Source organism: Fomitopsis serialis (assembly GCF_022376445.1).
Source record: "Fomitopsis serialis strain Sig1Antser10 chromosome Unknown B0H18scaffold_142, whole genome shotgun sequence".
NCBI lineage: Eukaryota > Fungi > Basidiomycota > Agaricomycetes > Polyporales > Fomitopsidaceae > Fomitopsis > Fomitopsis serialis.
This window is the reverse complement of record NW_025955102.1, coordinates 13,612-40,524: the sequence shown is the minus strand read 5'-3', so window position 1 is coordinate 40,524 and position 26,913 is coordinate 13,612. Positions and strand designations below refer to the sequence as shown.

General features: G+C 56.1%; 11 protein-coding genes across 11 annotated transcripts; 6 read left to right on the top strand and 5 right to left on the bottom strand.

Moving 5' to 3' along the window:
* Positions 1–49: 49 nt before the first annotated feature.
* Positions 50–6,712, bottom strand: B0H18DRAFT_1042577 (inositol hexakisphosphate-domain-containing protein). Its single transcript, XM_048030631.1, has 30 exons — positions 6,324–6,712; positions 6,067–6,264; positions 5,436–5,570; positions 5,348–5,401; positions 5,181–5,296; positions 5,037–5,114; positions 4,778–4,984; positions 4,706–4,720; positions 4,551–4,647; positions 4,319–4,492; positions 4,138–4,264; positions 3,981–4,085; positions 3,699–3,882; positions 3,619–3,647; positions 3,282–3,559; positions 2,857–3,227; positions 2,633–2,798; positions 2,420–2,584; positions 2,239–2,358; positions 1,987–2,188; positions 1,797–1,931; positions 1,724–1,744; positions 1,599–1,674; positions 1,471–1,541; positions 1,193–1,415; positions 1,116–1,139; positions 773–1,058; positions 595–718; positions 460–537; positions 50–405 (listed from the first exon to the last, which is right to left on the bottom strand). The coding sequence occupies exons 1-30, from the start codon at positions 6,646–6,648 to the stop codon at positions 258–260; spliced, it is 4,332 nt and encodes a 1,443-aa protein (XP_047886969.1). The 5' UTR covers positions 6,649–6,712; the 3' UTR covers positions 50–257.
* A 2,060-nt stretch (positions 6,713–8,772) lies between these two features.
* On the top strand, positions 8,773–10,043 carry B0H18DRAFT_1125074 (NAD(P)-binding protein; the record flags this gene model as incomplete). The annotated part of the gene is made up of 5 exons (XM_048034958.1): positions 8,773–8,968; positions 9,031–9,215; positions 9,276–9,428; positions 9,490–9,699; positions 9,753–10,043. The coding sequence occupies 5 exons, from the start codon at positions 8,773–8,775 to the stop codon at positions 10,041–10,043; spliced, it is 1,035 nt and encodes a 344-aa protein (XP_047886968.1).
* A 228-nt stretch (positions 10,044–10,271) lies between these two features.
* Positions 10,272–12,789, bottom strand: B0H18DRAFT_1042563 (vitamin B6 photo-protection and homoeostasis-domain-containing protein). The gene is made up of 7 exons (XM_048030630.1): positions 12,540–12,789; positions 12,068–12,478; positions 11,657–11,979; positions 11,571–11,605; positions 11,104–11,517; positions 11,046–11,081; positions 10,272–10,990 (listed from the first exon to the last, which is right to left on the bottom strand). Exons 2-7 carry the CDS (start codon positions 12,448–12,450, stop codon positions 10,673–10,675), a joined length of 1,509 nt encoding a protein of 502 aa, XP_047886967.1. The 5' UTR covers positions 12,451–12,478; positions 12,540–12,789; the 3' UTR covers positions 10,272–10,672.
* Positions 12,790–13,845: 1,056 nt separating this feature from the next.
* B0H18DRAFT_1042561 (uncharacterized protein) lies at positions 13,846–14,864 on the bottom strand (the record flags this gene model as incomplete). Its single annotated transcript, XM_048030629.1, has 1 exon — positions 13,846–14,864. A coding segment is annotated over exon 1 (928 nt), but the record flags the coding sequence as incomplete, so codon positions are not given.
* Positions 14,865–15,402: 538 nt separating this feature from the next.
* B0H18DRAFT_108124 (uncharacterized protein) lies at positions 15,403–15,779 on the top strand. Its single transcript, XM_048031361.1, has one exon. It carries the CDS (start codon positions 15,445–15,447, stop codon positions 15,649–15,651), a length of 207 nt encoding a protein of 68 aa, XP_047886965.1. The 5' UTR covers positions 15,403–15,444; the 3' UTR covers positions 15,652–15,779.
* Positions 15,780–16,748, top strand: B0H18DRAFT_108125 (uncharacterized protein). Its single transcript, XM_048031363.1, has 2 exons — positions 15,780–16,184; positions 16,507–16,748. The coding sequence occupies exons 1-2, from the start codon at positions 15,907–15,909 to the stop codon at positions 16,661–16,663; spliced, it is 435 nt and encodes a 144-aa protein (XP_047886964.1). The 5' UTR covers positions 15,780–15,906; the 3' UTR covers positions 16,664–16,748.
* A 1,853-nt stretch (positions 16,749–18,601) lies between these two features.
* B0H18DRAFT_108111 (uncharacterized protein) lies at positions 18,602–19,281 on the top strand. Its single transcript, XM_048031339.1, has one exon. The coding sequence runs from the start codon at positions 18,645–18,647 to the stop codon at positions 19,005–19,007; it is 363 nt and encodes a 120-aa protein (XP_047886963.1). The 5' UTR covers positions 18,602–18,644; the 3' UTR covers positions 19,008–19,281.
* A 127-nt stretch (positions 19,282–19,408) lies between these two features.
* On the top strand, positions 19,409–20,824 carry B0H18DRAFT_1042552 (uncharacterized protein). The gene is made up of 5 exons (XM_048030628.1): positions 19,409–19,961; positions 19,988–20,013; positions 20,037–20,151; positions 20,273–20,622; positions 20,696–20,824. Exons 1-4 carry the CDS (start codon positions 19,415–19,417, stop codon positions 20,602–20,604), a joined length of 1,020 nt encoding a protein of 339 aa, XP_047886962.1. The 5' UTR covers positions 19,409–19,414; the 3' UTR covers positions 20,605–20,622; positions 20,696–20,824.
* A 600-nt stretch (positions 20,825–21,424) lies between these two features.
* On the bottom strand, positions 21,425–22,455 carry B0H18DRAFT_1042549 (Alpha/Beta hydrolase protein). Its single transcript, XM_048030627.1, has 5 exons — positions 22,210–22,455; positions 22,060–22,105; positions 21,920–22,036; positions 21,776–21,863; positions 21,425–21,728 (listed from the first exon to the last, which is right to left on the bottom strand). The coding sequence occupies exons 1-5, from the start codon at positions 22,410–22,412 to the stop codon at positions 21,502–21,504; spliced, it is 681 nt and encodes a 226-aa protein (XP_047886961.1). The 5' UTR covers positions 22,413–22,455; the 3' UTR covers positions 21,425–21,501.
* A 116-nt stretch (positions 22,456–22,571) lies between these two features.
* On the top strand, positions 22,572–23,238 carry B0H18DRAFT_1042547 (uncharacterized protein). Its single transcript, XM_048030626.1, has 3 exons — positions 22,572–22,783; positions 22,852–22,922; positions 22,949–23,238. The coding sequence occupies exons 1-3, from the start codon at positions 22,604–22,606 to the stop codon at positions 23,145–23,147; spliced, it is 450 nt and encodes a 149-aa protein (XP_047886960.1). The 5' UTR covers positions 22,572–22,603; the 3' UTR covers positions 23,148–23,238.
* Positions 23,239–23,272: 34 nt separating this feature from the next.
* Positions 23,273–25,507, bottom strand: B0H18DRAFT_1042544 (acid protease). The gene is made up of 13 exons (XM_048030625.1): positions 25,349–25,507; positions 25,273–25,292; positions 25,162–25,209; positions 24,996–25,104; positions 24,908–24,931; positions 24,719–24,855; positions 24,465–24,659; positions 24,333–24,388; positions 24,182–24,270; positions 23,948–24,112; positions 23,740–23,879; positions 23,668–23,679; positions 23,273–23,611 (listed from the first exon to the last, which is right to left on the bottom strand). The coding sequence occupies exons 1-13, from the start codon at positions 25,468–25,470 to the stop codon at positions 23,580–23,582; spliced, it is 1,149 nt and encodes a 382-aa protein (XP_047886959.1). The 5' UTR covers positions 25,471–25,507; the 3' UTR covers positions 23,273–23,579.
* Positions 25,508–26,913: the final 1,406 nt, after the last annotated feature.

The window sequence follows — 26,913 nt, the reverse complement described above, 5'->3', positions numbered from 1 at the left end:
CAGACTTGGTGGTCGAACGTTGGACGACTACTGTGACGTCCATGATTTCTAGTGGTCTGAGTTGCCTTTCTGGGCGGACATCGTCACCATAACGGGCGCTCGAAGTTTAATTACAGTCTGGCGCTCCGAAGCGACTCAGCCTGGCTCCCTCCATTACCTAGGCCCTTGTATATTATTATAATGCCTCTACACAACGACCAGGATACAGCATTATCATGTTACTGTACACGAACAGGTGCAGGACGTCGAAGTGTCCGTCAGTCCAGTGATCTACGACTCAAGAGCATGGTGATCTCGCGTCTTTCCTTGAGCCAGTCAGGGAAAGTCGTCTGGGGTCCGCTTTCACCTCCTTCCTTCATTTCAATGAGATAGTTGGCGAATACAATCAAGGCTCCATATCGATACCTGTGTCACGCATAAATTGAATGTAAGGCGCGAGGAAGACCGATCGGGACATACAAGTAGTTGATGCCAATGTCCATTAGTTTGCGTTGCTTGCTGCTTCCCTTCTCACAGGCGTTGACTTTCAGTTTGTAGCTAGCAGAGAATCAGCGAATGGGAACATGATACTTAGAGATGTTGCTATCGTCGTACTCGTAAATTGCTTTTCGTAGATTCTGCACGTCTTGCATCAAGTCGATAGCGCGGTCCGTGAGTCGTTTGGCCATCTTCCCATGGGAGAGCACGCTGACAAGCTGAAGGATGGTCTTGTACTCCCCTATAGTATGGTGCGTGTGAGTTCTGTCTGTCAGTTGCTACGGAGACACCTCACCTTGTAGGCATGCCTCCTCTTCTGAAGGACCATCAATAGAGTCATAGTGCACCTCGCGATCATCACCCTCATCATCTCCACGAGACTCTAGCATCACGTTTTCAAGATCATGGACCCATCGTGTAGTCGTCGCGATGAGAGAAGCTGTGACCATGCCCGTGGTGGTCCGACCACGACCCATTTGACAGTTGAAGATGAAGTCTGCCGCTTCGCCAGCCTCAAGTCCGGCGCGGACTCGCTCGAGGAGTTGGGCCAAGGCAGCGGGAAGAGGTGCTTGCTCGTCCGTCTAGCAGATCAGAAGAAAGGGTCAGATAGTTCCACCATGGAGGCTAATGCGCCGTACCACTGCGACTCGATCGTAGTTGACCTGCGAGATCAGTTAGCACATGGTCACATTCACAGCAGAGCCTATGAACCGACCTTGTAACCTTCCTTCACAACCATGTCGTAAACATCTCGTGGCGTCATGATATCGTCTTCAGTGACATCTTCCCAGATCGGGATGATGGAGAATACACCCGGCCTTTCCTCGACCTCATCGTGCAGTAAAATGCGACCATCGCCCGCTCGTACCTCCCGTATGACATCCCGCTTGAGGTTCTCTTCCATAGCTTCCACCATGACAGTTGTTACGCCCGTAGCCCTGAAGGTAGGTTCAGCTGTGATTAGGGAACGACACTCCTCCCCATGAGTCTTACTCGACGTTCTCTAATGGTTTGTCGACTAGTCGTAATACGTGCGGTCTGCCAGCTACGTAGATTACCGGTTCCTGACGTCAGATGCAAGTGGTAAGCGTAGCTGACACAAGACGGTCTGAGATATTCACCTCGCGCAACGAAGTCCAGTACACCGAGTTACTGCCGCCTGGCCCCGCATTCACGCGAATCAGTGCGTTCCTCAAGCTGCATCGAGATGAGCGGGGTCCCGAGCACGACGAGCTGCTTGACTTACCCCTGCAAGGTGGGCATTCCACTGGACGAGCCGCTGAGTCGATAGCACATGGCAGTTGGAAACATCGACTCACCATCCACATACCCATCTATGATCTGCTGAGGTATTGACGGCAAAGTCAGTCTTATCAGTTGGTGATGTCGATCCCGATGGCACAAGGCGTAGCGTAAGGGGGACCCTTCGGAAGTTAGGCGCCCCTTCGATGCGTCTACCCAAGCCCAAGTCAGCTATTCATGATCCCCCACACAGTAAGTGAAACGTACTCCGGAAGACTCATCTTCTGCAAGTTAGAGAAGAAGTCGCTCTTGAGGATAGTGGAAGCCGACAGGATGCTCCCCGTTCGGTTGGCTACGATCCTTTGTACTTCGTCAGGGAGTGCAAGACCTTCGGCAGCGTCCACACGCTCAAGCGGCTTCAGTGTGCTCATGCTGTCCGACACTAACTCCTTCTCAAACGTCTTGATGACTAGACTGACTTTCAGCCTGTATGTCCGCCGACGACGGAAGTTAGCGTACCAGGGCGATTCTCGACGAAGGTCTCGAAGGTCTCGAAGTTCTGCATGGTGTCTGGCTCAATAGACTGTAGGTAGGACTGGAAGACCATGAGCTCGAAGTACCGTCGTAGGTTTTGGAGCCCTATAAGAAGCCGTCGACATAGTGAGCAGACAACAGGTTGAGGCTGGCAGCGGATGCAGACCTTTATGAGCATGTAGTCTCCTCTGTCGCTCGTCCGTGGCCTGCTCTGCCCGTGATCTCGCCTCTTCAATGGACTCCCGCAAGTTGATCACTTCAGCACACTGATCAATGGCGTCGTCCACAGTGTTCTTGACAGCGGGGCCTCGGCGCACGACCCGGAGAAGATCTACGCAATGGTCAGCGCGGTCAGTCAGGATGCGGGAGATCGACGTACTATTGATCACTTGGTAGGACTGGCGGACACAGTGTTGATCTAAGACACCATCAGCCGGCGGGACAGACACCGCCGAAGGGAGAGATCGTGTGGGCTTGCGGGGCGACTGAGAAGCATGCTGTTCTGCTGCCTTCTCTAGCCACTGCTGGATCAGCAGCAGAATGACCTAAAGGATGAGCGATCAGATGAGATCGCGCAGCGCGGGCGGCCAACAACTAGCGTACCGCTGTCATAGTGCTCCGACCGCGTCCCAGCTGGCAATTGACGACAATGGGCGCCCTCGACGCACTGTTGCGCACCATGACGTCGATCAGTTCACTGAGGTCGGTGAAGTCCGGTGGTCGTTCAGCGGTGATCGGGATGCGCGCATAAGCGAGCTCCGCGCAGTCGTCGATATGTTTCCGGGTGGCCATGATGTCCTTCGGCACAGAGACATTCTGGCTCTCGACTTCTTCCCATACTGGGATGACCGAACCGTCAGGTGTCTCGGTGTGCAGAAGCAGTCGACCTCCGAAGGCGTTCAGCTCAGCGATGACGTCGTCTCGCAGTCGCTCCTCGAGAACCTCCAGACGCGAGGACGAGATGCCACCATAGTCTGTCGATACAAATCAGCCGATCCACAGTATTGAGAACAAAGTGGCCCACGCACCCTTCATGTTCCGCAACGTGAACCTCTCCCGCCGCAAGCAATACGGCGCGCCGTTAATGTACACGATCGGCTCCTCCCTCAGTGTGATCCACAGTATCCGGTTCGCCTCCGGATGTGCGCCGCGCACGCGATTCACGACCTCGTCCACCGCCTCGAGCGTCGGCTGACCGAGCGCATAGATGTTCGTGTTCGGGATGTTGCGGAAGTTGATAGCACCCCGGACGCCGTCCGCCATCTCGTGAGATTCGCTGAGCCACTGGTCCGACTTGAGGAGGGTCCTGCCGGGAAATTGTGAGGTCAGTCGCGCCGGATCACACAACCTCCGGATGAGACGTACCCTTCGCGTAGTATGATCCCACTGCGGTTCTACTCGAGCGTCAGGACATGCACGATAACGATACAAGATCCTACACGCACCCTGACGACATGGTCTGAGTATTCATCTCCCAGAATCTGTCCACCTGCGATCGCGACATCGTTCTTCTGACCGGGAACCAACGCCCGTTCTTGAGAGCCCGTCTTGGACAGATTGGACAGGTCATTGATAGGAGCGAACACGTTCAGGCGAGAGCCATACGACTTCCTCAGGAACATGACTTGGCTATGTGTAGTCTCAGCTCACTGCACAGCAACAAACGAGCTCAACACGCACTTCCATATTTCCGTCCTCGCCTAAGAGAAAGGTGAGCGCCATTTCACAACACGACCAAATCCCGAATGTGTCTACTTACCTTGAGCCACGACGAAAAGCTCTGAGAGGAGTCGCTCTGGTCCACATACTCCGCAAACGCGATGATGAAGAAGCTAGTCTCTGGGTGAACACCAGTCTCTCGACAACGCAAGACGCGGGACTCACTACTTCTCCAGCGACCGGACCGCCTTCGTGAGGACGATCTCCCTCTGCGTCTCGTCCATCGTCGTCGTCAGCGAGTATCGCACGCGGTGCGTGAAGACGTCCTCGCGGAGGTTCGTCACCTGGTCGCCTGTCCATCCCCGCGTTAGCCGCGCCCGCCGAATAAACCCAACCGGGGACCCACAAGAATCGATGACGCGGTCCGCCAGCTTCTTCGACTTGAGCCCGTGGTCGAGGCAGCCGAGCAGGCTCAGGACGATGCCGTAGTTGCCCATGTGCGCCTTGCGCAGGCTCTCGAGGAGCGTCGGCTGCGTGAGCAGGAGCTCGGTTGCGGTCTGCGAGTTCTTCGTTTCCAGGCCTGTGCGAGCGTGTTAGCGTGTCATGCGGATGACTAGACGAAGAGGGCAGGAGCGGACATTGCTGCAGGATGGATGTGATCCGGAGGAGGGAGCGGTTGAGGTCTTGCTGCATACTCGCTTGCTCGAGGGCTTGCTGGAGCTTCATGCTCGACGGCTGGGTCACACAAAGATTCGTCAACAAGCCGCTCGACCAAAGGAGGCACATCCAGTACCTGGCTTCCCGTCGACTGGCATCCCACACGATCAGCTTTCCAGTCCGAACCAGAGCGAGATACCCAACCCACCGAGACTACCAGCGGCTTTGGCACTACGGCCTTGTTCACGTACGGGTCGTCCAACCCGCGCATGATGAGCTGCTTCCTGCGGATTATGCACGCCGCGACCATCGCGAACGTGGTGCGCACGGCGCCCATGCCACAGTTGAACACGAGCGCGGTGGTGGCCGGGTCTGTTCGCCTGATCACATGGAGGTAGGCGTCGAGATAGTTGTCCTGAATCCTGGGTGAGACAAGAATATGTGAGGATGTGAGGGAGTATGTATACCTCAATGGGTCGCTCCGGCGAGATAGGAATTCTGGAACTTGTGAGTTGATTATACGACGCCATCCTTCGCGAACATACCTATGATACTACCAACGCAATCTCACGTTTATTTCTTACTGCTGAGCCTCGCAAAAATCGGCTCACCTCGACATTCCAGCCGTCCTTGCGCATGTTCTCCATCAGCTCGCGCATCGTACGCACATTCGCGCCATCCACCGCGGTCCATGTTGGGACGATCGCACCCTCGCCAGCATCGGATGCTACACAGCCTCAGTGACCGGGAACCAGTCGTGCATAAGCGTATAACTCACCAATCTCATTATGCGTCAGAATCAGGCCTCCGTACCTGGAACGCTGGATAGACTCTATGCTCTCGACGGTGAATAAATAGAAGCTCACTTGCTTGCCTCGACAAGGATGTCGGCTTCAGCCGCTCCTCGATCGCTTCTAAGTTCTCGGCACGATCAGAGAGCTTCAGCGTCCGCCGTGGCTCGGATGCGTCTCGGAGGACGAATGGGCGACCAGACACATATACTTCGAAGTCAATTGTGAGTCAATGGTCACCACAACTACATACTGAGAAAAGAAATGGATCGGGTACACTTGACCTGCGTTTGTTCGAGCCACGTTTCCGCGTTGACTCTGGATCCAGTGATTTTGACATCGGTGTAATTTGATAGTCGGAAAGGTATAGACAGATGCCTCTGTGCCAGAACTCTGACTACAGTACACTAGCTCATAATGCATCAGGACATAACACACGCGACGTCGTCTTACATAAATCGGGTAATGTCAGAAGTGAAAAATTGCACCAGATACACCGTGTCACGGTGAGTGTATACTGACCTGAAGCATTATGATATAGTGTACTGTAGTGCATGATGGCCCAATCGAGCGACGCAATTGCACCGGACATCCGTCACAGACGGATGCGGAGCTGTTCGACTGCTTACGCCTATAGAAATAGTACACAAACTCGGCGATGACAATTGCCCAGCACGATAGAGCTCCTCTGCTTGACTCGACTCACCTACTGGTTCTTCCCTGGTGGAAAACCATATAACATGCGTTGGCTTGGTCGCGTTTGGGCGGCACCGCAGGACCGAAAGGATGCCACGAAGGCCTTGAGTCCGAGGTTGTGCGACGCCGAACACATTGAGGTTGCTATTCCTCGGTGCACGGAAATTTGGTGCACCGTGCACGGTCAGACCGAGATCGAGTGCACGGCCTATGGTCCATTGGCATATCAGATACTTTTGGCGGTGTATTAGACAGCGTTGTACGTACCTGAGGGCCAATAGTCTGTCTTCAGAATAAATCCCCGAGAGAGCACACTGCCCGTCCGTGTCTTTACGACAGACGGCTCGGAGCGTTGGAGCTGAGACATTAGGTCGATGGGTGCTCCAATTGGTGGGATTCCCATGTCCAGGCGACCAGGAGCCTCGCTGCTGGGTCTGTGAGGAGGAGGAGTGATGCGGGAGTCGTCCAGGTCTGCGAGAGAGGATGCGGGGTGGGGGGGGACTCTTTCAGGATCTGGGGGAGCCGAGGAGGGGCGTGCATTGCGCTGATCGTCGAGAAAGGCGGCGGCAAGAGATCTGGGGAGAGAGGACATAACAGGAATTGCACAAGAGCAGGATGGCGGCGAGGACGGGCTCTACGGGCACGCCGGAGCAAACGCCGGGCGCGCGACGCGTGCCCGCGCACGCCTCGAGGTCGCGTCGAGGTCACGTTCCTCGGTCATGCCTCCCATCTTCGTCCCATCCCCCTCGATCGTCGTCCTGCCTCTGACCTCATTCGCGCTCGACATAAGGCACAGAGTCCCACTCGTATCATACTCGGGCCACAGCCTATGCGGATCCGCCTTTCCAGACACCGCTCGCAACCTGTCGGCCAGATTTACGTATACCCCGCCCCGTAGCCGCGATCGCTCTGGCTTCGCAAACCTTTCATGCAAGAGGAGATCCTTCCGGTGCATGACGCATCGCATAATTCATTGTCACCGTCTCCGAATCACGGTGTCGAGCTGACGCTCCGAAGTGCTGGCTTCGCGCCCGAGTTGACGCGGTCTCCTCTACGCGTTTGCAGTGCAAGAACCGGGTCTCCTCACTTTGTGAGGCTGCGACGGCATGTTCGTGGTGTCGAGGAGGAGAAGCGCAGTGGCTTACCGAGTAACGTTCCAGTCAAGTTCAATTGTCGACCCATTGCTGGATCTACATAGGTGTGTGCATCTCCAGAAGTCCACTCGGTAATCGATCTGTCTTGGGCTGTCCACCAGCAGGCGTGTGTACCATACCTATGTATGTGTGCGCGCTTCCGTCGAATAGGAGGCGAAGTTCAATATGTGCGGGGTTTCAGTCTCGGGTCAGAAGCGCCACGACACTATGAAGACCTATTGCATTGGGGTGTCTTCTCTAGGTGCGGACTACTGTCCCCACCTTGCTCTCAGCGCGATGAGTGCTCAGCGAACTGTCCTGGTTTATTGAGGTGTGCCGGCATACATACACTTGCGCATTCTGTCACGTTGATTTGGCTACTACACAGAGCAGAGCGTGTTCTTCATGTCTGACTTCACTTGCCGTTCCTCCTGTCTACGTCGGGCTGCTGCCATTGAAGTAACCTCATGACACCCCGCGCGCAGCCAACACTCATCTATTTTCTTTGACATCCGGCACTCAAAGCCTGCCCTCCGTCCGCGACGGTCTCACCACCACGATCATGTCCAGTGTGAAATCTCCCCAAAGCGTAGAGTCTGAAGGGGGCCAGTTGGGCTCCGCCGAGAAGTCCATCGTCCAGTGGGATTAAGACCTTGGTTATGAGGCCGTGGTACCCGCGATGACCGTGATGCCCACGACAACCAGGCTGGTACCCGCGACGACCCTGATACCCGCGATGACCGTGGTGTTATTGAGCGATGCGGCGATCTAGAGCCGGCTATACTTCTTCTCTCCGGCATATACACGCCATAGAGCTGCTGTTTGATCACTAACTCGATCCCATGGGTATCCATGTTGCATGGCCCGTACTTAGAGGATTGGACTTCTGACCATGAACAAGCAGACGATGACAGACTCGGGGAGACTCCCCGGCTCGCCGAGGGAGTCGGGAAGGGACTTCTTCAAGTTCTCGACGGTTGATATGGTCGTTCGATTACTTACAACAAGTGGTGATTGCTCGCAATACATGACGATCAGCAGGTGCGTCGTACGAAACTCGCAGTGTTACTTATGTAGTATCATAATGCACTAAGACAGGTTGTCGTCAACGCGCTCAGCGGCCATGACGGTTAGAAGCTAGATGGGAATGCATTGGCAGAATTCAGACTGAGTTGCGACGGACTATCACCACGTCAGGATATAGCTCTGCCTACATATAAGCTGGAATGTTACCTGTCTGACGCGCTTCAGTAAGCCGGAATTGCTGTCAAGTCTATAGCACTCACATGGAATCTCGCTCCTCAGCTATCGTCTTCTCGTCGCACCCGCGATGCGGCGAATGACGTCTGGAAACGTGACCCCATCTAGGATACCGACTACTCAGCGCAACGTAAACCGCCCGAGGCCGCAGGAGTCCGGCTGTATAAGCTGTCCATCGGCTGTGATTATCTAGCCCGCGCCACTGGGACGAGGATTGTAATTCACTTTGGTACGCTCGCGACTATGTATATATAGCCCGTCAGATAGAGATTTGTGTCTAACACTTTCTGCAGCAGGAGACTCGATCGTCGACAAGCCCCATCATGGCTCTCATACAGACTAAGAAACTCCTTCTCGTCATCGGCGCCACTGGCGCACAAGGCATCGCGGTCATTGACGGACTACTTGCGCCTTCCGACGACGGCTCGCCATCGCCATACGCTATCCGCGCCCTGACTCGGGACCCAGACAGTCGCCGCGCCAAGGAGCTCGCGGCGAGAGGCGTCGACGTAGTCCGAGGTACGTTGATGAGCACACCATCACCACGAGAGCGCCATCATTGAATGATCATGTATCCACAGGCGCATTCGATGACCTCGCGTCTGTGGCGGCTGCCTTGCAAGGTGTCTACGGTGCTTTCATTAACACCGACGGCTTTACGGTGGGCGAGCAGAAGGAAACGTGGGCAGGCATCAGGATCTTCGAGCTGGCGAAGCAGACCGGGGTGCGCCATTACATCTGGAGTAACCTGGATTACGGCTTCAAGGTAGGTTGCCTAGCAACACAACAAACGGGCTAATACCTAGGCTGACCATCGCCAAACCAGCTGTCGAACTACAACACCACCTACAAATGCGAGCACTATGACGGCAAGGGCCGCGTCGCAGACTTCATGCAAGCCCAACCGTCCATCGTTAGTGAGACCGACATGACGTGGTCTGTGATCACATCGGGGCCATACATGGAGATGTTGTACAACGTGAGTTCCCTTCTGTGTAACAGTGTTGCGATATTATTGGGTGACTCAACGGTAATCGCAGTACATGTTTGGTCCGCTGAAGAAGCGTGAGGATGGCACGGTCGTCTTCGCCACACCGGTGGGCAACGGCCACGTCCCGATGATCGCGCTCGAGGACTTTGGGTTCTTCGCCCGCTACACCTTCGACAACCGGGAGCTCACCTCCGCGCAGGACCTGCAGATCGCGACGGACAGGGTCGGCTGGGAGTATCTGAAGGCCACCTTCGAGAAGGTAACGGGCAGCGAGCGGAGGTCGTGTACCAGTCCTACGACGACTGGTGCAAGAACATGAAGAACGTCGACCATCCCGTCGCGAACGAGCGTCCTTTCGGCGACGGCTCTACGACGTGGCGGCAGAACTTCAGCGCGTGGTGGGCCCTCTGGCGGGACGACATCATCCCGAGAGACTACGAGTGGGTCCGTCGCGTCCATCCGACAGGGTATACTCTGGAGAGCTGGATGAGGGCAAAGAGGTACGGCGAGCATCGTCTGTGGGAGAAGGTGACTCTTCTCAAGAATACCGAGGATGGAAAGATGATCATGCCGGACCTTGACTATATCGAGAAGACCCTGTAGTTCAGCTTGTCGATAGATTGGCGGTGAACTCGTTCGACCAGTGTACTATTAGGCATGAATCACTGAATACCATGTCATGCGTCGCATCCACTTGTTCGGGCTGACTTAACCTCAGGCTAAACGTCAATCAAAAATGTCAATCATGTCATAAACACCTACACAAGCACACATTGATTGCAGTTGAATGGTGCGTAAGTTGCGTGGTACTTCAAGATGCGCGTGGTTGTATCGAGACGGTCCGCGTATGTATCAAAGGGATGGTTTGGGCCGGGTTTATTCATGTTGACTCGTAGCCGCTCGTGCAGTGAGGCGGGGTTGTATAATATTAGCACGACTCTATACATATCTACCATGCATACTACTCGATCTTACTCTAATGATCTATGTCCGTGGCCTCTACATCCATCCACGCGCACACGTTGGACGTGCATGCCTGATCCCCACAGGCCCATGAAAGCAGGGGATGTATGCTCAAGACTCCTTCGAGGATGACCCCGCGCCATGAGAGGCGCCATTGGGATGTTCCGTAGCGCGCACAAGCCGCGACGATGCTCGTGCTGAGCCTTCGGAAAGGTGGACTCGGCGATTCGCGCCAATCCTCGCACCCAACTCATACAGTTGAGCAGAGATCATGAACCCCTATCGGCCTCTGCACCCCACAAGAGCCGATGGCCGTGGTCCGCAAAGCCAACCTCGTCTGTCCGCCAACCTTTCTCGTCCAACGCAGCCTTGAATCTGTCGAAGTGTTCTGCTGTCCATGCATGTGACTCTGCCAAGGCTTCCCGCAGGGTTGACGCGCCCGGAGTCGTCGATTCCGCCAGGTGTCTGAGCCGGGCGGCATGCAGAACCGATCGGAGCGTGTCGTCTGAGGCGGCATCGGGGTGGTAGAATATGGATATGGGCCGTGATGATGACGCCGCCGTCGGGTAAAGCATATACTTCTCATTCTAAGCAGAGTCAGTCAACGAGCGATGCAGAAGGGGTCTAAACGGCCCAACGTACCTGGAAGATATTGGAACACACGTCCCACTGACTGGACTCGCGCTCGATTCGTGGCCACGACATCTCCCACACGTGGAGCAAGAGTCACATATCGGTCCTTCTTAGTCTTGAAGTATTCCCCAAAGACGCCCGTCTCGCCCGCCGCCTCGAATTCCTTGAACGACGGCATGTCCTGCTTACCATCAGCCTCCGCGTAGTCGCGCGCGAGCAGGGTAAGCCTGGGCAGCGTCAGCGTCTCGAACGTCGCCAGACGCATCATCGCCACGGTGGCCGTCAGATGCGCGGGCGTGCACAGGGCAAAGAGCATGTATAGGTACGCGGGCGAGTGCGAGAACGTCAGGAGGCCTATTCCGGCGGCGTACCCGACGAGCTGGGCCAGGGAAGTCTGGGACTCGTCTTTGGCTGCGACGTCGCCCATGTTGCCTTGCAGCGAGAAGTAGCGGATCCATTTCATGTGCGTTGTGAACCAGACCTGCGGAGGCAGTTGTGGGCGTAGATCGTTTGGAAGCACGAAGCGAGACGTACCGCGTATCCAATAAGCTTCATGGCGTTCCCACCGGCTGATGCCCAATCAGCAGTGGAACCAACGAGGAGATACAACGCCTACCCACCTGCACACAACAAAAAGTTGGTAGGCGACGGCTTCATGAGAACAGTCGCGATCTGCATGCAGCTTCCGAGCGCGACGATGCTCTCGCCAAACAGCGTAAACGTCTTGGGGTGACTGTCAAAGTACGGCGAGAAGCGGCGGATGAAGAAGAGCTTCGCGACTTCCCCGGCGCCGTCCTTGATGATCCACTGCACGGCGACCGCACCGAAGATGCTGCCCTCAGCGCTGACACCCACGGACGTGAGCAGCGCCTGGTTGCACAGTACGGAGACTATTGTGCCGAAGGTCGTCTCGAAGAATTGGAGGACGTGGAACGGCAAGTACCTATGGCGGTCCAAGCGTGAGGCACGGATTGGTCACAATTCATCAAGTCTGTGAAGAAACGAAGCGGAGATTACTGCGAAAGACTCACGACCGGTGGACAGACTGCGGGTAGTTGGTGGGCAGGAACATCTGCCGGAGCCACGATGTGAACCTCCCTGTGGACGACGCCGAGGTAGACACGGCCTGTTCATCCTCGCCTGTACTGTTCGATAACTCCCTCCACTCCTTCGAGATGCCGCGGTCCGTCCAGGAGACATGGCATTCTCGACCGCCAACGCGCTCGATCGCAAACGGCCTGAGTTTCTCTGTTGTCGTGACGTCCAGCTGCGATGCTTCCGCGGCACACTGTTTCTGCGACTTCGACGAGTGGTATCCGCGAAGAGACGAGATTCGCAGAATCGCAGTCTGCGGTGCATGTGCCGGCGGAAGCACGCATACGCGCGGGCGAAGTCTGAGGGCTCGAGAATACATGCGCAGATGTCACCGGTGACCTTCCCGTCTGAGAACTCCGTAGGTCAACTGATACGAATTTGAGAATATCGGACACAAATGCCACGCACCGGTCAACTGTCAGGTATTTTAGATGCACCAAGGGACCTTCCCAGAGTCGTCAATTGCGACCAAGTTTTCGAGGGCCGTCTATTCCCGGAGAATCGTGCCTCGTGAAGAGTCGTGGAGCTCAGCGGACAATACAAGCAGAGTAAGTCAAGATTTTGAGTGGCGAACACTATAAAACTGGGCTGGGCGACATTGAGAACCGGACGTTCAGGCAACGACTTTACGCAGTGAAGGCGAGCTGACGAGTGTCCGTCCCCGCCGGTGGCAGCAGAAATAAGCGCGGATCTGAGATTGGCACACGATCGCTGGCACGTGGTTCTGCGAGCCAGTCGTCGCGTTGACGTCCGCGCCCGCATCCTCGATCTTGACCTTGACCTTGACTCTGACCATGCTTGGGCAGGATCCATAGCTTGTCGATTGCTCGCGTGCCCTCTTGTGCTGGCTCGAAGATTGCTGGAAGGCGGGTGTGGCAGCTCTCACAGACCCTGGCGTGTAAGCACGACATGATCGAGGCACAGGAGATTGAATACACCTTGTCTCCGAGGATGCTCTGAGCATCCATGAATAGCATCTTACATAGTATGTTCGTACCTGTCAGCGAGTCTTATTTCCGCTCCAGCTGACATCTCTGTCTGCCCGTCTCAGGCACTTCCCAACGAAAATCCGAGCTTACATATGTATATTTCGCCTTGTCGCCCCCACGCTCAAGGACCCGGGCATAGTGGGATGCTGCCTCCTCCGTATGGCATGTTACGAGCTAATCCTGTGTCGCGGTTCATTCCGACAGCAATTGCAGATGTTGGTCGCGTCCTTCTGCATCATAGATACTACGGATTTAGTGCGACGGTCCTGCCCTTGTACGGTATGTTCTTCTCCCCACAGGCCACCTTCATTCCGAGCACTCGCCGCGACCAGGCCCGCAGACTGTATTCCGGGATGACGCTGACGTATCTAGGCACGTCAGACCTATAGCTTGCGTCTCACCGGCCGTTCTCCATATCTACGCTTGAAATGAACGGGCATGTAGCACTCAACACGATTTGAGACTTCATGAGGGCCGTCTGCGGGCGTCATCCTCCTTTATGACTGTCGGTTTTCCTAACGTTCGGTGCCGCAGCACTTCTATCTCGCATGACGTTCCCTAATGAACTGCATGAGGGCACTTGGTCCGGATGCGCTCCGGCCTATCATCGGTATCTAGAGCCATGATAACTGGGAAGTACTTGCGATGGAGAAGTACAATGGGCGCTGGATGCACGACTCACGGGTGTCTCGCTTCTCGATGCATCCATACTGCACGAAGTGGAGTGTCTGAACACGAGAAGGGTGGTGCGCATTCAGCGAACAGTTCTTCCATTTGACCAGGTGTGCTATCAGATGATGAGGCAATGGAGTGTGCTCTATCAAGCACTCCTGTTTAGCTTCGTGATACTGTGAATGATATGTAGCAAACCCAAAAGTGAAGGGATCATTCGTGAACCTCCGTAGTCGGCTCCGCGATGTACGAGGCGACCGTCCGGTGGTCGCCTTCAACTGCACCAATCGCGCCCCAGGGACCTGTGTGAGTGCGACAGCACGCAAAGTCCGCTCACGTATACCTGAAACTGTCCGATGAACCCCGGTGGTGTACTTACTGTATGCATTGACAAGACCGGCTTCCGATTGCCCAGCCGTACTGACCCCATGACACGCGCTCGGCGAGGTAGCAGCGTAGTAGTACGCTTGCTGGAATCGACTTACGCACGTCGCGTACATATGTCCACAAGCGAGGATGCCGTACAGCGCGCCGACCATGTGTCGGGCTACCCGCATCCGTTCACACCTCGGGGCCATGGCTTCGCCGTACCTCCGGAGACTACCGTACCTCCGGTACAGGACTGAACCCATGATGGACGTGTAAAAGACAGGTCTGTCAAGTCCATGTCTCGCTGAATGGCGAGTTTTCCTGTGGAGAAAATGACACAATTGACAACGCACCGTGACTTCAGGTTCATGATGGACGGACTCACCTGGAGAAAGAAACAACCGCAGAGGGTTCCATATATGTACAGTCACGTAATTCCCGCCCGTCGCGCGCACCCTGATGTATGAGCGCCGTTCCTCGGAGTCGGACATCCAAGTGCGTCGCGATAGAGTGCGCGCCTGTGCCGTCGGTGGTACCGGATTAGTACGCGGTCTCGCGGTGAAGCACTGGCGGCGCACGTACTTATGTACCACGACACCCCAGTCCACCCAGACGACCCCCATTCTCACGGAACTCCGCATGCTAACCCAATGGAGGGCAGAACATCCATCTTGCAACGGACTGATGGAGATTGAACGGCGCGGAACCTCTGGATCACTTCCATGCAGCAATGAATCCGGAGGTGCTTCGGCTTCGTTCATTGCGTTCGCGAGCCAGCCACACCGTATGGAGGGGCACCTCGCAGCATGGCCAACATTGTGAATGTAATGCGTGTGTGCATTGACGGACGATCGACATGCGCCACCACGGAGGGCGGAGGAGGGTGCCAAAAGGAGCGAGGCGGACTGGTCGGCGTCGCCAAGTCCTGCGAAATTCACGAAAATAGCGCTGCATCAGGATCCCTGAAAAGTTTCAGCGCGTTCAGCGCACCCTGTGCTCTTCCACATGCAATTCAGTTGTCGTGTTGTGCAACACCTGGGAACGAAGGTACCAGTCGGGCGGCGCGTTTCTCGGGGTCCTGACGCGCAACCGTGACAACGCGTGACGGTTCGCGACACGCAGCGGGGAGGAAGGGAGAGCGTGACAGAGAGACCCCGGGGCGTAGGCCCTGGCGCTGGAGCACGTGGGTCAGAATAGTGATGGGTGCGCATGGGGAGTCGCGTCGAGGGTCAGCGGATTCCGTGTCTTCGCTCGCTTGTCGTCCAGGCGTACCCGCATAAAACATGGCCATGCACAGCGTGCAGAACCTCTTCTCCTCCTCTGTGCTGCAGATACCATCGCGCGGCGATACCCTCCCCGGATACCCAGCAGCCTCCGTCGCGCTGCATCTATCAGTACCATTGACGGCACGTTCACGCTTCCTCGCTCCAACTGACCCCGCCGCCTGCAGGCCAAGCCTAGCTCCGCATCTGCCACCGCAAGCCTGGTGAGCTCGAGTGCACTCGCCGTCAGGCAATATTCACCAGGATTGGAGAGTGCGTGGGCGTATATGAGAGCGGGGCCATCGGTCCATAGGCTATTCAACATCCGCCCTAGTTACCGCGCGAAGCAGCCGCCTTGCGGTTGTTCATATCATAGCTCTCCACGCGGGCCAGCGACCCCCTACGTCAGGTCTTGCAGCGTGCCTTTTACCGTGACCGTTCCTCCTCCCGGTCCTCCGTCCTTCTCACATCCTCACTCCGCCAATGGCCGCCGTAGCCCGTCCTCCGCCGCCAGACAAGGCCCTCACCACAGAGCCCGCCTTGCACGACAGCCCATCCCATGCCAACATGGAACCAGACCCGCAAGCACCTAGGCCCGTGCCTTTTCCCCGGCAAAGCGATGCGGACGCGCCAGTGGGCGGAGGAGCAGGCAGCGGAAGCAAACAACCGATCGAGTCCCCTCCGGCGCCTGGCTCGGGTGCGCCCTCCCCACCTCGGTCTGCAGCCAGCCCCGCTGCTAGTGTCGGACATTCCGCGGGAGGGTGAGTGATCTGTTTTAGTTAGCATCCCCGTCTTGGCACATCAGTCTTCTTGAGATATGCTTCCTCGACAGTCCCCGTTTGCACAATGCCCCTAGCTCCTAGTAACCCTCAACCGCGTGTAGCCCCCAAATACAAATCCCCTCTCCGTCTATCAACGTATTTTGCAACTGCAGCCTTTCCCAGGCGCATGCTTCTGCCGAAATATCACCTGAACACATGCCCGCACGAGAGGCTGCAGCTCGCCGTCTCGCCCTCCTGTCCTGTCCCACTTCAGCTGCTCGCCTGACCAAACGTTAGTACTGATGCTTGCGTCCCCCGTTAGACACACCCCAGGCCCTCTAGACGAATCGCGCTATCTCGAGCCAACCCTTCCGCCTCAGGCAGGTCATCCAAGGCGTATCAAAGATGACGATCTCCCCCCACTTCCTACATCGAATCCGAGGTGTCCTTGTCCAACCCCAGCCTCTTCAGGCGAATAACCAAGAGGTTGCTCCCAGTCGTCTCACCTGTAGAACACTCCGATGCACCCCCGACCTCATTCCAAATCTCGCTACCGACCAGGAGCCGCAGTCGCAGTCGCAGTCGTGCCCGCGACTCGTCAAGCGGTGCCGACGCCCCCCAGCCTCAGATAGGCAAGCAGCGCAGGCCTCACGTACGGATCCCTGTCGTCCCCCGAGCCCCGCGCCTGCGCCCCTTCCCAACTCGTTTACCTCCGCTGAGAACCGCCGTGCAGCGTTGCGTGCCCGCGGACTCGTTCCGACATCGGCGAAGGTCCCGCGCTATCGAGACGCAAACGGGTTCTGGATCCCGCTGAGTGAGCAGGAGAAGGAGCTCGATCGGATGTTCGCAGTCGTGGTCGAGGAGAAGCGGAGCCCGGAGAACGAGGACACGGAGGCGAAGAAATTCAGGGACGCGTGGCTCGCGAAGCATCGCGCAGAGTCCGAGCTGGACCTCCGCCACGAAGACGACGCGGCGGGAGCGTCGCCGTCGTTGGATGCGCACCTCAGCGCGAGCGCTGTGTATGAGAATGGGTCCAGGTCGGCGCTTCCCTCCACGGTGAATCTGGCGCACCCATCTGCAGCGCCCGCTGAGCCGAACAGGCACGCGCGACGGCCTAGCGGGGACGGCGCTCTGCGTGGTCGCGCATTCGCTGCGTCTGCGTCTGCCGATAACTTCAGGCCCGACCTCATGCCGGCTGTCGATCCCTCGTTGCCGGAGATGCCCTTCGAAGAAACGGCCGCCCACCGATTGCCTCGAGCAAGGGATCGCCGGTCTAGCGACGTCTCGGAGCGCGTGTCGCGGTGGTTTCAGACGTCCCTTCGCCCGCGATCCGCGTCTGCGTCTCGGCCCGCGTCTGCGGGCGAGGGCGCGCGGTTTGGGTGTTTCTCGCCGGCGCTCGATCGATGCGTCGATCGTGCCCACTCCGTATCGCAAGGAGAGCGACGCAAGGCGCAGTGCGGATGTCTCGGGGTGGGTACCCAGTGCGAGGGCGTCCATGGATGATGTGGCGCATGGGACGCAGTCGATGGGGCGTCGGACCCCTGCGCGGAAGCTCCCGCCAGCCCCGCCGTCTGCATTCACCCCCATCAAGACGAAGCACGATGCCGCCGTCATCATCACTACTTCCCCGACGGACGCGAGTCCGACCTCGCCTGCCCCGGCTGTGTCCATCAGCCAGTCGAACACGTCGCGCACGTCCTTGGAGCACACAGACGACTCGCAGAACCTCCGCGTGCGCCGCGTGCAGATGAGCCACCGGCGCGGCCGCTCGACCACCATCTCGGATCCCCAGCAGCAGTCGGCGACGCCGGGGACGAACAACTTCGCGAGCAGCAGCTCGCTCGCTCTGCGCAGCCACTCGCGCACGATGCCCGCGCTCTCGCCCACGCGGAGCGCGTCCTCGTCCGAGATGGGCCTCCCCGCGACGCCGACGACGGACACGCACGGGTGCGAGCCGCCCCCGCCCCGCCGAGAGAGCACCACCGCCCCGGGTCCAGCTCCGGCCGCAGCCAGAGTCAGCTTACCCACCAGCACCCGCCCGCCAAGCAAGCCTCGCAGGCCTCGCTCTCCCGCTCGAAGACCATGGCAGGCCCGCACACCCGCCTCCCGGGCCGCCGCCAGCGGCGCACGGGGGCGCGGCGAGGGACGATGCCAGCACGGAGTCGGACTTCGGCTCGTCGTATGTAGAGGTGGAGGTGGACATGGAGTTTGGCGTGCGCATGCAGAGCGAGGCGCAGAAGATGCGGGACTTGATGGCCGCGCGGCGACGGCGGGTGGGCGTGCGCGGCCGAGGCGTGAGAGCGCGGACGACCCCGAGCGGAGGCGGTCGATGATCGGGCTGTTCGCGAAGAAGGAGGTCGATGTAAGTACTTTGCTTTGCTGTGATCGCGGGATGGGATGCTGAGACGGGTGTGACGCTAGGCGCCGCCGAAATTCAAGAACCCGCGAGCGACGAGCTCGATGCAGAACATGAAGCGCACCGTCACGGGCACTCTGGCGTCGCTGAAGCCGAGGCCGAAGACGATTGTGGAGGACAGCACGCTCGGAGAGGCGCCGCATAGCGCGACAGCACCCGCGTCGCCTCCGTCGGTGTACGCTCCCCCGACGTCCTTCCCCCAGGCGATGGCCGCGCCGAAGCGGAGGAACACTCCGTCACCCGGGACCAGAGCTTCAGTCCTACGCGGTCCTCTGTGGGCTCGGCCGCGCCCGCGCCAGGCGCTGAGCCCGACGATCCACGATCGGGGCACCATCCTGGTCGAGGCCGGCCGTATCGAGGACGAGGAGAGTCGGCGGCTCAGCGAGATGGCTTTCCTCGACTACTGAGCTCGAACGCCGCTCTTGCACTTTGCGCGCGCCGGTTATTTCTTTGGCTTTTGGAGGTTCATCTGTTGTTGGTCTGATCTCACCGCATCTGTATAGTAGAATGCATCAAGGCTCTTTGTCTGTCGATCCATATACCCTTCCGTTCGTTTGTGCCTTGCTGCTCGTCGTCACTCGCTTTGAGCTCTCATCCCCATCTCTGTGTGTACATATACAGTCCAGATGTTTTGCAAGTAATGTTACTTTGCCCGCTCTCTGGAAATTCAGCATCGGGTCGTTGAAGGACAGCCTGACGTACATTGATGTCTGTACTCTCATCGCAAGGGTTTCATCGAACCTAGTTAGAGGAGGCGCCGATCTACGCCGATTCCAGCTGTGACTTGGGCGTCTCCTCTGCCGCAGGACCAACCATGGTCCTTCCTCTACCACCCGAGCTCACCGACCGTATCATCGACTATCTGCACAAGGACACCCATTCTCTTCGTGCATGTGCTCTTGCTTGTCGCACCTGGTTGCCCGCGGCTCGCTACCATCGCTTTCGTGTGATTACAGTCGAGAACTCCGGTGGAGGCAAGTTCACAACATTTGAAAAGCTCCTAGCTTCTTCGCCGGCCATAGGCCTCATCGTGGAAACGCTACGGATATCGTTCTCCACCTACAAACGACTCTCTGCTTTGCCCTCGCTTCCGGCCGTCAGCCTGCTCGCCCTTCATGATATCGACTTCGACCAGCTGGCCATGAGCGATGTTGCAACTGTCGGCGCTAAGCTCCCTGCCTTGCGCCGGCTGGCCATCGCACTCAGCAGTCTGCCTTGGGATGCGCTGGCAGGGCTACTATCTTCTTTCACTGGTCTCGAAACCCTTTCAATACTCCAGATCAATGGTGTGGGACCCGTGTTGAGCTCCTCTCCCGTCGTCGGGCGTTTAGACACTCTGCACACTCTGCAGTTGCATGGCAGTGATCTAGCACCCGAGCGCTGGCAGGACCGGGGAACATTATGCCTTGGCTCGTCGGGACGTTCAACACCATCAGCTCCAAACGCTCGATCTCATTCGTGTTTCCCACCCGCGGTTTGTCCAATGCCTAGTCGACGCTTTTGGTTCGCGTGGTTTGAAACATCTGAGCCTTGATCTGTACTGTCCTGAGGGTATGTGTGGCTTTACTTCGCGGTACATATACCTGTCATTCCTGACTCCTACACAGAGATTGTTAGGGACACTGCATTCACATTGGCACCCTGCGTAAATTTGCGCACTCTGTCGATCCAGCCAGCTGTTACGCGTCGCAAGATACTGGGCAAACGGACTCGGATCTGCTATGGTCCAGCGTACTCATATCCCAACTCCACTCTCCTTTCCTCGAAACGATCACTTTGACGATAGATGCCCCACTCTTGGATCTGGATGTCCCGTCCAGGCGGTTTGATACCCTTCGAGCGTTGGATTGGCCAAACATTAATCGCACGCTCGAACGTCTGTTTTCCAAGGATCTACGGGTGTTCAACATATATGGTCGAGGTCCCAAAGGATCTTGGAGGCCAGTCTGGAGGAGAGTTGTAGAATGTGTACGACGAGGATTATTCCGTTTGATAGAAGCATAGTGCACGGCTCAATGTGTTGTGAGTGTCCGATCGTGCCGATTCATAACCTAGCTGCTTCGTCGTACTGACATGAGCGCAATTTGTATGTCAGGAGTCTTGTGTTGCGCAGCTGTTTGTTTCGTTCGCAGCTGTTTGGTTCTCGTTTCATCCAAATCCATGCTATCTGGGCAACCCTGGACATGTTCATGACGAGCCTCATCCAATATTCTGCTCACACGCGGTAAGCAGTTATCTATGACAATTAGAGGTGCCCTTAAGCTTAGCACCATCTGTGTATCAGTATCCGATACGTCTCGGTGGTGCTTGCGCATCACCGTCAATCCTTGAAGCTCGTATGAGTCATCCACTGCCGTTTCAACACGCCAGCAAAGAAGCTTCGCGCTTGCACTGCGTCTCACAGCTTCCCTGCGAGCTTACGTCAATCATCTTCATCATCATGAGATCGGAGATTCTACCTAGATGGATGTACTTAAACTCTCACTCGCAGAGCGTCAGCTCTTGGTCTTACTTTGCGAGCTCACGCTCACGGTCTATACGCTCTGGGAGGCAGCCTCACACAGCTGGGCACGGCTGGGATCGGCGGGGGATAAGTAGTCTTGGCTCGCTGCCGTACTACACTATCCTTCCATAGTTGGCTCTCACCTTACCTGCCGTTACCGCCCCAAGCTCTCCCATGTCAACGCTGTGATGATGACGGCTACAGTGTTTGTTCGACGGTCAACAGGCAGGTTCGTAGCAGGCGTTAGTCCGCAGGATTTGAACATTAGCGTCAGGATATGGATGATCTCTATGCGCGAAGAAGCATCCTTGAACTTATTGTCGAGCTTCAACTGTGCTCGTGGAGATCATGACGCGTTGACCGATATTATACACGTCTCAGTTGCAACTCAGTGACATTCATGTTAACCACGTTTCAATCGTCTCCACCAGCTTCACCCTCGCTTCCCCTTCTCGCCAGAAGTGAGTTGCCCCCTCGACCTTTACAACCTCCAAGACACTTTCCGCGGCTGCCTCGGCAAGGCTGCGTGTCCACGCCTCGTATATCTCGGCATCAGTGAAGTCATCGTGATCCCCATGGACAATGAGCACCCGCGCGCGGTCGTCCCGGACGAGCGCAGTAAGTGCTGCAGTATAGGTACTCCCGCGGAATGTGTGAGCCAATGGCGAACACTGAGTGGGTAGGAGATCATGATGTGAGAGACTTTAGGGTGCGGAAGCGGTGGGTGGAGAGAGGCTATGAGGGAGCCATATGAATAGCCCTGCAGTGCAGCTAGATATGTATGGCAGTACTTCCGCAATATTGATGCATACGTACGACGAGGACGACGGATTCGACAGAATGGAGGCGATCGATTGCCCACTGTACGAGTTCGCGCAAGTCTTGCGCTTCTCGGCTGCCCGTGAGCGAAGGCCAACCAGAAGACTTCCAACGCTGCGAGAGTTGTAGCGTATGACGTGGTAGCCGAGACTGTTCAGAGGCCCAACCAGCAGACGCAAGACACTGGCTCGACATGGTAACACCGTACATCGGTCGTTCATGACAGCACGTCCGGAGGATAGTTCAGGTGAAATGCAGGTAAATGATGGTAGTAGCGCAGAACGCACGGGTCGTCCATACATCCGCCAAGCCATGACCATGGATGAAGACAGAGGGCTAGCTTCGCCTTTGACTCGCGCTCGTCGGTCGTATAGGCTCGAATTGGTGGAGGAGCCATGTCGCACTCAATAATTGTTCCTGAGGGCAGTTTAACAAGCTGGTGTCCACTTGGAATATTTTGGAGAGTAGCTGTAGCCTGATCAGAGCTCATGGTAACAGGGTGAGGAAGCACCAGTCAAGATGCACGACCGACGACCCGTAGCTGTGTGGGTTGACCAGAAAGTCTCACAGGGCTCACGTGTTTCGCCACTGACGCGTTTGTCCTACGGCTACTACGCGTCGCGACGCGTCTCTCCCGCTCGCTCGGAGTCGCTCCTACACCTCGCCGGGCCTGCTGCTATCATGATTGTTCCCATCAACATCTCGCTCTCGTCCACATCAAACAACGACAACACCTTTCCGCCGCCGCTTGCACAATTTGGAAGCGAAGGCCTCGTCCTCATCGAGTTGCAAGGCAAGCTGGACGTGGCTGGAGACAACGAGGGTCAAACAATCGGGACACTGCGAATCGATGAGGCTACAGTGAGTTATCACTGGTATCTATACTATGTGTTTATACAGCGCTTGACCTGCTCTTTGTCGACTCGTAGAAGAAGCCGACTCTGCTGATCGGACACCATCTTTTGGAGGGCAAGCTGGTGAACTTGCCAAAACCACTCGCGTCCTCCACCGACACAATCCACCTAGTTCCAGCAACAAAGTCGTTGCGGATGCGTTGGATACCATTCCAGACGGGGATGTATCTCCGAGGCTCGCCCAACCTACCAGTTGGGACGTGATAGCTGTGGTGAAGCGCAAGATGGTCTTCTCTAGGCGACCAATGCCAATGGTGGGAAAGGTGTCGATGGGTGCACCTGAATCGAAAGGAGGAACGAAATCCAAATAGGGGGCAGGATGCAGGAAGTGAAGTTGTATCATCACTTGTTTTGTTGTCTATGCTGTCCTCGCTTTTTTTGCTCTCAAAGGTTTGGTTCGGGTCATTGCCAGTGGTTTCGCAATTGCTTGACACCAGCACTCCAATCATGATGCCATTAAGGAGATATGACAAAAACCGTCGTGATTTCGATGCTTTTGCATAGTAGTATTGACAGGAAATGTCAGATCTCACGATTTGCTCCGAGTCGTCCAATCACTGCGTCACTCCAAAGCTTCACATTCTAGTCACACGGGCATTGACAAGCGACAAGGATAACACCAGATGGATATCAGCGTCCGTGCAACAAAACTCTGTCCAAAATCCGATTGAGTCCACTGTCAAGGTTGACCACATTCTCGGTCCAATGCATAATTCGTGAGCGGCGGTGATGCGCTCGGTTTCTTACGCATCTGCCGCGATGGCGAATCCGACCACTGGTAAAATAACAACATGTCAGCACTAGAATCTTGGAGGCCCATATCAGACTCACGATTGTTTACAACTACGTTCAAGGTGAGGTGTCAATTACAAGGCGTCACTCAATCGAAATCCCGAAACGCACTGTCATAGGCGGAGTAGATACGTTCCAATGCCTTCTGTCCGAGACCGACGAATGCTGGCCCTCCAGGACACAACCATGTGTGTATTTGTCCGTCGTCGGTCACGTTCAGCAGCGGGTACATGCTCTCTGGAACAACGTAGCTGTATGATCATGGCGCCAACTCTACGTGTCAGTCACGCATACGAAAGAGGATGTGTAGGCTACGCACTCCGTGGCGGGGATGGATACGGACAGGTTGCCCAATCCGATGTCGAGGGCGGGCAGTTCGGCGACGGTCATATTGCTCGGAAAGACGAGGCAAGCAGACAACTGGGAATCGGATTCGTCAAGGCTCGCGCCTGGAACGGCGTGCACGATGTCGAGCGCAGTCTCGCTGATCGTCCGCAATCGAATTAGCTTATCACAGTCGTTGGACGATCCATGGCAGGGTTGGAACACTTACGTAGGGATTAGAATATAGAGAACGCCGCAGTCCGTCCGGGCATAGATGGGCGGAGAGACAGTAATGTTTCCCCATCCAAGGCTGGAGGCCTAGATTGATGCACTGTCGTGAGTTGCACTAATTCGTGAGTCAACTCCATCTGCATCCACACCATGAAATTCCAATGTTCATTGGTGGGCGTCGTCTGTGCAATCCATTCGATGTCTCCTGCAACACAATGCGCCGTATAGATGCAGATCAATAACGTCTCGTGTATTCGAGCTCCAATTATCCGCAGACGCACCGGTAAACTTGCTCGAATCGACGCCGCCAAAGGTTATTTCTCCGGTGTTCTCCTCGCCATCCACATAGGGTGCGATGTACAACCCAAAGACCGGCTCCGATATGCTCCCTTGAGCGTACAGGTTGTCCATGAACGTCGGTGTCGTGTTGTAGCCCGACACTTCACCCTGATTCGAATTCGGAGGACCAAGACCAACTGAATGTGACACATCAATGTTGCTGCGCTGTAGTCGCCAATGCCAGTGAAGGACTCACGCAGTCCGTCGATGGGCTCTACGAGAGTGAACCCCGTAATGTAACCCTCGCTGCCAATGATCTGGTTGTCTACGGTCGCAGAGCCGATCGTTACGCGGTCCATGTACGCGGTTCCATTGACGCCACCAGATCCATAGCTGACAAGGGCGTTCGAAATTACAAACTGCAGGAGCTTAGTGATACACCTACCCTACCGAGAACGTCTGGTTCATGCTGAACAGACACCCGACAGTCAGCAACGTGGAGTGGGATTATCAACCTGGTGCAGTGGACTTACACCTGGGTATACTGTCCAGGAACGTACTTCTGCTCTGCGCCTACCCACAGGATAGCACTGCCTGTGTCGACTAGAACATTGGGGAACGTCTGTCCATCCCCTGCCTGGACTATACGTTATGGAGATAAGTAGAACATTCGGTGTGCGAGCCATCGGAGTCACACACCAGCGGTGACCACCTTCACTTGAGCATTCGTCATGGGCGCGGACGAATCTGAGTTTGTTCAGACAGCGGCGTTAGCCTACACTGCTCAGTGCAGATGAAGCTGAGGCCTACCGAAACCTGTCGCGTCCGATCTGCAGAAAGTTGGAGGTCATGATCATCAACTGAAGTAGAGAGGCGGGATGCGTACATCAATGTTGACTTGATGGGGACCTTCACCAATTCGTTCGCGCTCGTCTGCACGGCTCCCAGCAAAGTCAGTACAACGGCTGCCTTGGTGGCCATGCCCATAGCGGCATCACGAATGAACATTGCTCAATATCAGTACAGGCCGCAGGTAGGGTTTCGGAGCGTCCCAGGAAAGACTGGGCAATCGCAGCATTATATAGAACTCATGGCAGGCACCGTAGAGCATGCTCGACTGGATCCTTCTCGACCTTCGGACTGACCGAACCTCCATTTGACCTCCAGAGCATCAACTGCCAGCACGATCACTCACAGCCGATCCGCCGTTTCATGAGGCCGGGACCATAGGCGTCCAGGATGGCGTTTGATCCCCGGGAAGATCCCACGACGCAATGACGATATCCTTGTCTTTCCGGTCTTCGTCAATGCAGTAGTTGTGGTCAGTACCTTGCATGTTCGAAGATCCCGAACGTGATACCGGCTGGCACTGGCCCAAATCTCAACGTACGGGTGTAAGCGAAGCAGTACCATGAGAAACTCGTGATCCACGCAACTCAGCGTAACACTCACTGGACCACTACCACGACGAGGGGCTAGTGTAGGAATCACAAAGCGAGGAATTGCTGTGGCAATAGTCGGAGGCTCTCCTGATGGTACTTGGTCAGGCCACTGATATGCTCGAATGATACCGCTAGCTCGAAAGATATGTAGAGTGAATCCCACACCGACCAACTGTCACGAAGACGTGGCAACGAAGATCCTCAGATATATATCCTATTCTGACTTACCACAGTAGATCCGTGCGGAGGCCGACCATCCTGCCTCCCGTCAAAGAGGTTGTGTTTCAGGTCTGGCTAGCATTTCACATGAGGCGTCCAGCTCCACCCGTCTCCGATACCTAACCCCGTTTGCAGACGAGTATCCATGTATGACCTGTGATGGTGACCGTCGGGATAGAGGGCAATTGTGTCATACGAGCTGATTAACCAGGAGAGTAGCAGACAGGGTAAGCCTGTGCTATGCCAGGGTGCCATGAACCTAAATCACTGTGCACGCGCAAGCACAGTTCCTATGAGGAAGGCGGTGAATCATGAGCGACCGCCGAACATGCATGGGTTGGAAACGCAACTGACACTCATCAATACATATGACATTATGTACGCATGATCGTCACTGGTTGTAGTGCAGTGCTCTGTCCGACATCTAGGAATTGAACGATAGGTGAGTTACCGACGCGTTTCAGCGCATGTCTCACGGGCACCACGTAGTGTTACATAGCATGCTGTTACCCGCTTGGTTCTAGTCATGATGGTCCTGCTCAAGCACTGGCAGTCTCCTGTCTTCACTCACACCGTCACTGGTCTGTATACGCCCGGCGGCACGACTTCGTTCGCCTGGCACAGCATCAATAGCACGTCCTAAACACCACGCATTGATGCTGCCGGGTTACGGTACACCCACTGGCAGTGAGAGTTTGGTGAGAGTGACACGTACAACGCAGTCCGATCAAACGAGTTGCTACTTACGCAGGATTACAAATGTTGACACTCCGATTACGAATGATCAATG